Source organism: Diadema antillarum, unplaced genomic scaffold (assembly GCF_040938485.1).
Source record: "Diadema antillarum isolate AM-2024a unplaced genomic scaffold, OU_Dant_1.0 seq00001343_RagTag, whole genome shotgun sequence".
NCBI classification, from domain to species: Eukaryota; Metazoa; Echinodermata; class Echinoidea; order Diadematoida; family Diadematidae; genus Diadema; species Diadema antillarum.
In genome coordinates this window covers 312,576-323,098 of record NW_027272109.1, presented here as the reverse complement: position 1 = coordinate 323,098, position 10,523 = coordinate 312,576, and the positions used below count along the sequence as shown (strand labels likewise).

Below are 10,523 nucleotides of genomic sequence, written 5' to 3'. Positions count from 1 at the left end.
GTCTGTTGTAGTCACAGCCCTTACATGGTAACATGTTCTACTTTATTAATAATGGTTTTGAGGAGAGTGCATGTTACAAACTCTGCTCTTAGTTTGTCCTCCTTTTACAACATTTGAAACATTATGCAGTTAATAGCATGTATCAATTTTCTTCTAAAATTATTGTGTCTATAGCTTTTCGATGTATGTAAACTATGTGTACTGCTTTTCTTTCTTCATGCCACTGGCACTCTTTGTTGTAAGTGAAAATATAAATACAATTAATATTGATATCAATAAAATGCATTGAAGTACATTCTTATATAAGTTATTTCATTGTTATATTACATATATTACACACACACACATATATACATATATATACATATATATGTATATATATATGTGTGTGTGTGTGTGTGTGTGTACGTATGTATATAGTATGTATACATACATGCGTACATATGCATGATGTATACATGCAAACATGCTTTTTTTTATTCTTAATTGCTTGAAAGCCTCAACACTCCCATACTGACTGTCAAATACAAAGTAAATTTGTAACTAACGAATTACTGTATATTGTAAAACCTTTTCTCATCTCATACTGTCAGTCAGTTGTCAGTGAAATTCGTTTAGTGACCTTCAGTATTTTGAACCAACACGCATAAATAGATTACAACAGGAAAAAATCAAAAATTTAGCCCATGCGACCCACATGCGGCATGATTTGTAATTTACAGTTTTCATACAAACATATGACAACACAGAGCTAGTTTTTTGGTAATTATGTTTAATATTTTACCCCCTTTATCAGAAAATGTCTTTTTTAAAATCCACGCTGTTAAAACATAATGAAACACATGAAACAACCACCTGCTCCAAACTGTAAACTGACAAAGGAGGCCAGTAGTTGACACAAAAGTTAGGTATAGTGTTCATTACATCATGTTTTATTGAATGTTTACATTCTCCATATACTTTATGAAAGACGAGCAGAATACATATGAATATTTGCAACGAATACATGGTTGCAGTTTCAAATGTTATGTATTCATAACTTTTTTTAACTTTTGTGGGTCTTTTTTAGCTCTGTCTCTTTATTTCCTCTTTCAAACGGTGACTCTTCTTTTTTTTTCTGAATTTGTCTGTTGTAGAAAAGAATACGGTGTTATGGAGACTTCTCAAGGTATATACAGGGTGTCTCGAAAGAAACTATGCACTTTTGAAATGGCTGCCAAATAAGAAATATAAGATTCTGGGGGAAAGGTTTATATGCATGGATTGCGTATGAACTCAACTTTCATATGACTCCAAAAAGTCTAGAAATAATTCATGCTTGAATGAGTAATGCTCACTTTTGTAAAGGGTATGAAAATTAGGCTGCGCAGGAGTTATCCTTTTAGATTTGCGACATGTGAGTCAGTTGGAGCTTACAAAGCTGAAGTTGATATGATAAATTTATGATCAATTGCGATCAGATTGGGTTTGCTGAGTGAATTCTATGGTTTATTAAACCAACATTTTTTTGCATGAGTAAACCCAGTTACATTTATTTTATTGTAGCATTGCAAATTACCATGGTAGACTCAATAGTGTGTTCATATAAGTCAGGATGGGGTTCATATAAGTCAGGATCGCATTTTCAGCTACTGGCTACTTATTATTCATGTTACCCATTGACCATTTTTTTTTTCTTGACAATCCATAATTGAATATTCAATGTTACATAATCCATACCTGGGTATTAAGTAAATCAATGAGATGTTAAATGTGGGGTGAAGGTTTTTATTCAAAGTCAGTGATATTAAAAAAAAAAACTAACAGTGCGTAACAGTGTATCACTTGATCATGATACGAAGAATAAATTAAGAGGTGTAAGTTGTTACTCAGCCCTCATTCATCTTGGAGTCTTGGACTGACAATCAAAGATGGAGAGGGCTCAGTTCACACTGCAGCAGCGTTCTTTTATGGTAACAGAATACCACTTCGGTGTCATATGGCAGATGAAACCATATTGTAACTATCCTTACAAATTAATCTTTTCCTACGGATTGCAATTGATCATGAATTTATCATATCATGGACCTACGTAGGTCCATGATCATATCAACTTTAGTTTTGTAAGCTCCAATTCCTGCGAAGCCTAATTTTCATACCCTTTACAAAAGTGAGCAGTGCTCATCTAAGCATGAAATATTTTAACACTTTTTGGTTTTACATGAAAGTTGAGTCCATAAGCTATCCATACATATAAACCTTTCCGTCGAAATTGTATATTTTTTTATTCGGTGGGCATTTCAAAAGTGTATAGTTTGTTATTTTTTTTTGACACACGATATATATATATATATATATATATATATATATATATATATATATAATATAGATAAACCCTCCAGCTAATTGCAGACAAAAAAGAAAAAAAGAATCCGACCTCCTCCTCAAAAAGGTAACATCATAATATCACAGTAATTATTTAAAGTGTGTGTGGTTGTTTAAGAATTCCTCGACCATATTCTTGTCTTTTCCGTTGCCGTTTTCCTTTTATTAAATCAAATTTAACATTTTCAACGTGCTCACTTCAACCTCTTGTAGACTCCTGAAGCTCGTTTAAATGGATTTTCCCGAATGAAAAGTACGTGCTCCGATTCTTCCCAAGAGTGTTTTGTATTTTCTCACGCAATGACAATCTAATAGCTTTACATCTGTGTATGATTATGATAGTACGAATGCTGCCCTAGACCATGCAATTATATTCACTTGTAAGCCTATTCAAACTCTTCTCATATCTGAATACTACATTGTTGTTTGGAAAGTTGATTGTGATGATAATTATGGTCTTCTGTTAGGCTCTTCTTTCTACATATATTTGTCTTTCGTGTACCTTATTGGTCGAATATACATAAGAGCTACGTCAAGAAATTGCACGTGACCACAAAGAAAAGCGAATAAGTCTCCAAACAGCTACGAATTTGTTAGATTACCTGAAAGCTTTGCTATTTCTGAACAACGATGACAGATGTATTCATATACTGAACGAAAGTTCAGGACCGTTATCTTATAATCCCCTTTGTGAGCGATTAGCCCTGCGCATAGAGGCGAGGCATTTCAAAAGTGTGTGCTTGTTGAGTTTAGAGGCATACACAAGGAATTTTGCAGGCCGCTATTCGACAATTTCTATGACTACGTATATTATGCCTTTTAAAGTGTAGGTTGGATTTGCGGGGGGTCTAGAGGTACGTCCATACTAGAGGCGACACACTGATTAATGCCAGCAGCAGCACGACCCGGATACACGCGACAACTGGCGACAGCTCTGGCCAGGTAACTCAGTGGTCCCCCCTTTCCCCGCCAACACGACTCGCTCTTTCCACACTCTGCTGCCCACGTCTCCATTAGAGATGACAGAGGATGTGGGCCTGTTGCTTCGGCGTTACGCAACCAGGGGCAGACGGACGTTAGCTTGCCATACAGACATGACGCCATTGAGTCTTGGAAGCTCTGACACTGAGGTGATCCAAGGGCCAATCGCTTCGCGGCTTGTACTTCCGGTACTGGACCACACTGGCCATTCTGCTGGTCGAATACCTCAACACCGTTGATCAGACCTTTGCGCTTGCGTTGCCATTTCGTCATATTTGCGACCTGTTGGCAAGACCCACAGATGCGCTGTACACTAATTGCAGCTTGTTCAAGGGCCATAAGCAAGTCCGTGTAACTGGTATCTCCCAGAAGAGCGCTTAAGCGGGCCATTTTACTCTCCTCAACGTAGCCAACAACGATGTCAGAAGATGCAAGTCCACCACGTTGTTTCTTATTTAAGAGACTGCGGAGAGCGTGCTCAGAGGGGGTGTACCAAGAGAAGAGATGAACTTTTAATGGCGTTCTCTCATATCTTTGGATCATTCCCGGGACGTCTCTGAGAACTGCACCCGCAGGGTCTTGTCCGCGGCTCTCCATGGCCGAGCGGAATGCAATGTTGACTGGTTTTCGCCTTGTCGTTCTACCATTACTAGGAACATTGCAAGGGTTTAGTGCCTGCCTCTTGCCTGCGAAGTCGAACGCCAGAACAGCAAGATCTTTTAGCCCGTTGATGCCATTTGCGCCGAGAAATCCACCACACAGATGTTGGTCGAGGTATTCCCTGTCGACAGCTGTGGTGTCCGGCTCAGCAGCTGTCGATTCATTTCCTCCTTGACCCAGAGGAGCTGGTGCATAGTCGATAGTATGTTCTCCTTGTGGACCATTATTTGTATTGTCGTAACTGCCGAAACTTGGGCCAAAGCCATTAAATCCTGATGATTCGCTTCCTTGAGATATACCGGTTCCAACCTGAGAGCCATTAGTTTGTGCTTGCTCTCCCCCTCCCACACTTTGCGAACCACCTGCCGCTCCTTGCGAACCTACCGTCGCACCCTGCGAGCCACCTGACGCTCCTTGCGAACCTACTGTCGCACCCTGCGAACCACCTGACGCTCCTTGCGAACCTACTGTCGCACCCTGCGAACCACCTGACGCTCCTTGCGAACCTACTGTAGCACCCTGCGAACCACCTGTCGCGCCCAGCGAACCACCTGCAGACCCTTGCGAACCTACCGTCGCATTCTGAGAGCCTCCAGTTGGTCGTTGAATCCCTCCATAATTCGAGCCACCAGCACCAGCAGAGACAGCCGAACCACCTGACGGTACTTCAGAGTTAAAACTATCAGCGGACCCAGCAGAAGATCCCATACCAAGAGATCCACCAATTGAACTAAGACTTGGCCCGACAAATGAGGAGCCTGAAAAAGCTCCAAATCCTCCCGTATTTCCTGCTCCCCCTGCATTTGCGTCACCATACCCACCGATTCCTCCAGCGCCGCCAGCCCCTTCTCCGGCTTCCGCCCCTTCATTTCCTTCTGCTTCCTCGCCTGCTTCGGCAGCTTCTGCTCCTTCTCCTTCGGAAGATTCCCATTCCTCCCCTTCGCTCTCTGATCCTTCTGACTCACTCTCGGGCGCTTCCGATTCGCTCTCCTCGCCTGCTTGTTGTCCAGCCGGTTCTCCCTCACCTTCCCCGCCTTCCGAAGATTCGAACTCGCTTTCGGAAGCTTCCGACTCTGACCCCTCCGACTCGGCTTCTTCTTGCTCTGCACGCATGTTTTGCATGTAATACGGGCGACGCATTTGCTGAGCATACTTTCGTTGTTGCTTAGTGAGTGCCTGTGCTACTTCCTGGACGTCTTCCTCTTCTTCTGATTCCATTTGCTGAACCTGTTTAGCTGGTCTTTGCCCATTCTGTCGGCGTTGTTGAACCCTCTGGTTCCTCCATTGTCTCTGACACAAGGCCGGTGAGATGACCGCCAAGAAGACGAGCAAAAGCAACACAGTAACCCTCATCTCGACTCCGTCTCTTTACCTGAAACGAAAGAAAAATATTTCATCAGATTTAGCGCAACGGTCGGTTATGAGTCGGTTGAGCAGTCTAAAAAAAGACGGAAGAAGATATAATGTACCCCAAAGTAGACTCCTATAAAGTTCTTTGAATAATTATGTGTGTGGGGTGTGTGTGTGGGGGGGGGGGGGGGAGGTGGAAGCTGGAGACAATCAGAACACTTTGCAATCACGACAGTATCACAGCAAGAAATATATAAATATACGCCTATATATGCATATATGTATGTATATATATATATATATATATATATACGTGTATGTATATATTAACATTTCATATGTATACTGTCTACGTGTATATCAATCGCACTCTGAACTTCTTTACTTTTCCTTGCATCATTTTTCTTTCATTTTACCATGCACGTTGATAACGACATTAAGAATTAAATGATTTTATCAATCTTAATTTGTATCCACATGCTGAGATGCTGAGATGCTTTAAATGCAGTTTATAATTTATTCTTGTATTGTACATGAGGATTATTATGATGCAAAATAATTACCACAAAACTGAGCATTTACAACAGTTACGAGAAACATTAGAGATAAATTCAGCCAGGAGGGCAGATTGAGTTCTGTTGACTCATCATGTTTTCATGAATGAATGAATTAGTTTGATAATCAATGGATGACGCAAGTAAATCTTTCGATTCATTCGTGGATAAATTAGTCACAGCGTACAACAAACACTTGTCTAGGGGTATTTTATATAACCGCAAACTATTGATTGATTGATGCCTGACATGCTAAACCGTACATGTTTACAATTATAATTATGAAAAAAGATTATTTCAGCACTCGGAATAAATAATGATATAAAGACATGATAACGTTGCTGATACGTTTCTGCTGTATACATTGTGTAAAGGCAATGAAGAAAAAATATTTTGTTAACAAATGATGTTCATGTATATGTATGGCTCCAACAATGTATGTATATATACATGTACATGTATATTCGTGTACAATGATAATACAGGAATCAATAAATCAAATCAAATCAAATCAATAACAAACAAATCTAACTCTCTTGACAAAGATAAAAAGTTAAGCAAAAAATTACATTCACAATAATGCCTTTTGGTCAGATAAAAAACATTATGTTGCTCACATGTGCCAAATCTCAAGTCTAATGCTCGAGCACCTCGGGAATCAGCCACTATAAAATAGTAGAAAGATCTTAGTAGATCATACAATCACCTTAAGGTGTATACCAAGGCAAAATGATACCAGAAGAAAAATAGACCAGACATGTCTAGTAGATTGAAGTACTTTTTTGTACTGCTAAAATATAAATGAGAGTTTTGAGTTAATAGAAATGAGTTGATATTACCATAATATTCATTCTCATTGATTATCAAATTATTAATTCTATATAGGAAGAATTATATAAGAACCGCATAATCAAAGTTGTATTTAAATCGAAATGGCAAGGCGAGTTTACAGTTTATATTGTGCGAAGCAAAATGAAAACATTACTTATGAATGATATCCACTGTTACCAGCTGACGGTGGTAATCTGATTCTGTTTTTCCTCTCTATTATTGACTTGCTTAACAAAGTAAAGGTGGCTCAAGTTATTATTGCCTGACTTTGGGAGTTCTTATTTATCTAAATCTACTCACATGTTATTATGACCTATCACGCAACTGCGTACGTGATGGTTTAACTTATCAATTGCCTGAATATGGGACTTCTTATTTTCCGCAAGATACTCACATTATCATAACCTGTTAAAGGAAACATCCAGATGATTTTAGACTTTATTAACATTTGAACAACTATAAATTAATCATACTGAATACAGAGTTTCCAGATTTAAAGTATAAAATTGGGTGAGGGATAAGAATGTTTTACAAAATTTATATCAAATTGCAATGAGCAAGACTGATAACATTTCAGCCTCGCCATAAGAATGCATAGTTGAGGCTTAAGGAAGCAGAGCAAAAAAAGATGGCATGCATAGATTTCACACATGTGAACTTGTTAAGCAAACAATATATTCATGGAATTACATCTCTACATTTCTGAAATATTATGTCAGCTCCTATGTCATCAACACTGTCCAGTGTAATTTGTTTGAGATCTTGGTTTCTCTGCTCAAGAACCACGGTAAATTTCACAAATCGTTATAACGTGGACCTGTCGATTTATGTACTATATAGATATTGAATTATGAAAATTGTCTGGAATATGCCCCTTTAAGCATCATGAAGTATGTCATGAAGTTGGGTGTTCTTACTATACCACATGCTGTTCACATGTAACCTATTACGCAACCGCTTTCGTGATGGTTCAACTTATTAACTGCATAATTAGTGATTTCTTATTGACCCCAAACTTCTCAAATCATGTAACCTATTATGCACCCACGTACGTGATGGCTCAACTCATCAATTGCACGAAGGGGAGAGTTCGTGTTGACCGCATGCTACTCACATAAAACCTTTCATATAACCACGTAAGTGAGTCATATCACAATGTTGTCGATGAATAATGAACACCGAGACCATATATTGATGATGCTAACTGAGCTTGTTAATTGCTGTAACTTCTTATTTTCATTTCATAGATTTTTTGAGACAGACATTGCACGTCACTATTTCCGTATGCAGCGAGGGAGGGTTAGTCGTTTCAACCTAATATTTTTTTCTTCAAAACTCCCTTTTATTTCATAAGAACTGGCTTGTGCCGAAAGGGTGGGTTGGGTGGTGGCGCGTCGCGTTAATGGGAACACCACCCTTCGTCCAAAGCCCCCCTATCGTCCGGATCGGTTTACACTCTATTACCATTTGGTCTACAGCCAGTTGGTCTGGCACCATGGGGAGGGGCGAGGGACCCTAAACTTTACCCTAATCTTATTTCATGTGTATGAACATCTGTTTTCCTCCCTCAATGCAGGGTCAGAGGGTAGTGCGTAGTCGTAGAAAAAGGCCCCCCCCCCAAAAAAAAAAAAAAATAGCCCAGTTGGTCATATAGACGAAACGATGATTGGACCAAATGGTACCTGATTAGACCAGGAGGCTGGCTATTAGACCAAATGACAATAAGATCAATGGTTATTAGACTAAATGGGTGTAGACTAAATGATGATAGACAGAGGCTAGACCAACTGGGCAATAGACCAAAATGAATGATGTGTACACCAAATTTATATTGGACAAATTTGGTTTTATTTTAGACCATTTGATGATTAGACGAAATGGAATTAGACCAACTCATAATAGACCAAATCGGTATTTGATGATATAAATTGGTGTTAGACCAAAAATAGACCAAATGGCTATTATCAGACGAATTGACTGTAGACCAAATAGTAATTAAACCAAATAACAATTAGACCAAACAGTACTTGGACAAAATGATGACTAGACCAACTGGTTATTAGACCAACTGATATTAAACAGTCTATTAGACCAACTGGCTGTAGACCAAGTGGTAATAGAGTGTAAACCGATCCGGACGATAGCCTCTTTGAAATCGTTGTTTGAAGGTTAAATATAAATTCAAAACTCGTCTTTTAATATTACAAGAGAAAAAGTACCAACGCACCCTTTCGGCAAAACCGGGGGGGGGGGGGGGAGGTGGTGGGGCTTTGGACGAAGGGTGGGGTTCCAGTCAACGCGACGCGACCCAACGCTCCCAACGCACCCTTTCGGCAAAACCGGGGGGGGGGGGGGGGCTTAGGACGAAGGGTGGTGTTCCCATTAATGCGACGCGCCACCACCCAACCCACCCTTTCGGCACAAGCCATAAGAACTAGAATGTTTAATTTTCAAATAATTTCATCTATAAATGAGAATGTCTGAAGCTATTAAAGAATGGATTTATTAATCCATTTATCTTTTATTGATTATTATCGTTTTTATTTTTGCTTCTTGTGTTCACTCGTTCCATGTCTTTTTATACTAGTGTAGGGATACACGTGACATTATCGTGATATCTGTATTAAACTCCTCGATACACTGCCAATTTATTTTACCTATGAGCGTTGTCCATATCAAAAGACTTAGTACACAATGAACGCACACAGACGGAAACAAAAGTGACACATACAACCATGAAACGATTCGCATTTTTCCTGAAGGTAAATTGCTATACTTTTTTTTTTTGCCTGAAAATTTTCACCCATGTTCCACACAAGGTGTGCGCAAGATCGTTAAACTTCAGTTCTAATTAATGTGAAAACTCCCCTACGGGTGAGAGGGTAAAACTTTCTACATTATCAAACATGTATTTATGTGTGCATCTCGCTCCGGTGACAAGACCTTGTATATCAAATTTTGGTGAATATATATTGATAAATGATCAGACACCCTAAAAATGAGGCAACAGCATGCCAAAAGAAAGGCTATCCCACTTGATATAGTGCTTTGGCTGCTATATATTTTTTGCTCTCCTGAACATTAGACATTATGTAGATACGAGGTCTTGTCGCCCCGGCGACGACATCATACGTCATTTAAGCAAGTTTGGGAAGTGTTGATTGATCAATGCGTGTTGACGTGAAATCAGCATTCCAAAATATACATGAGCGCACATTGGAAAAAAAACGCAAAAAAAAAGTAACAACATGACAACACAAAACAAAACAAGATTACAAATAGTTTTACCTGATTCTTCAAATTCATAAAATGTTGCACTTTATAAGCAGTAAATACCATTAAAGCAAGTATTAAAGAAAATTAAAAACATCTTACCCTTGTGAGAAGACCGTGTGTATGCCGACCCAGTGATTAGCAACCTGTTGTTCGCTCTGCAGGTGGCGAGTCAAAGCATGAAAATCTCTTAGTCCCAACTATTTATATCGGTTGCAGTGAATCGCATCTCAGCAAATGACCCCAGCCCCGTTATCAAGTCCATCCCAGAAGGAGTTGATCGATCTTTACAGAACTTCGCGGTTGACTGAAGGAGTTGATTGAGATCGTGCGTGCGTCAGAAGGGCCTGGGATGTCGGAATTACGTTCCACAGATCGAGGTGACTCCTGCCCACGATGATGAAAACTTAGGCCGCATCTTTCAGCTCCACAGATGAAACTCTTGATTAGCGAGGAAATGCCGACAGATGACACGCCAGGAAGCATGTCTGTTATGATGGAGACTCGGAG

The 10,523-nt window shown here is 39.5% G+C and overlaps 1 protein-coding gene across 1 annotated transcript; it reads right to left on the bottom strand.

Moving 5' to 3' along the window:
* Nucleotides 1-3,183: 3,183 nt before the first annotated feature.
* LOC139708488 (uncharacterized) lies at nt 3,184-10,261 on the bottom strand. Its single transcript, XM_071620436.1, has 2 exons — nt 10,116-10,261; nt 3,184-5,377 (listed from the first exon to the last, which is right to left on the bottom strand). Exon 2 carries the CDS (start codon nt 5,356-5,358, stop codon nt 3,184-3,186), a length of 2,175 nt encoding a protein of 724 aa, XP_071476537.1. The 5' UTR covers nt 5,359-5,377; nt 10,116-10,261.
* Between the last annotated feature and the right edge of the window lie 262 nt (nt 10,262-10,523).

Coding starts and splice junctions, on each gene's coding strand:
- LOC139708488 (XM_071620436.1), bottom strand. CDS start 5,358: ATGAGGGTTACTGTGTTGCTTTTGCTCGTCTTCTTGGCGGTCATCTCA.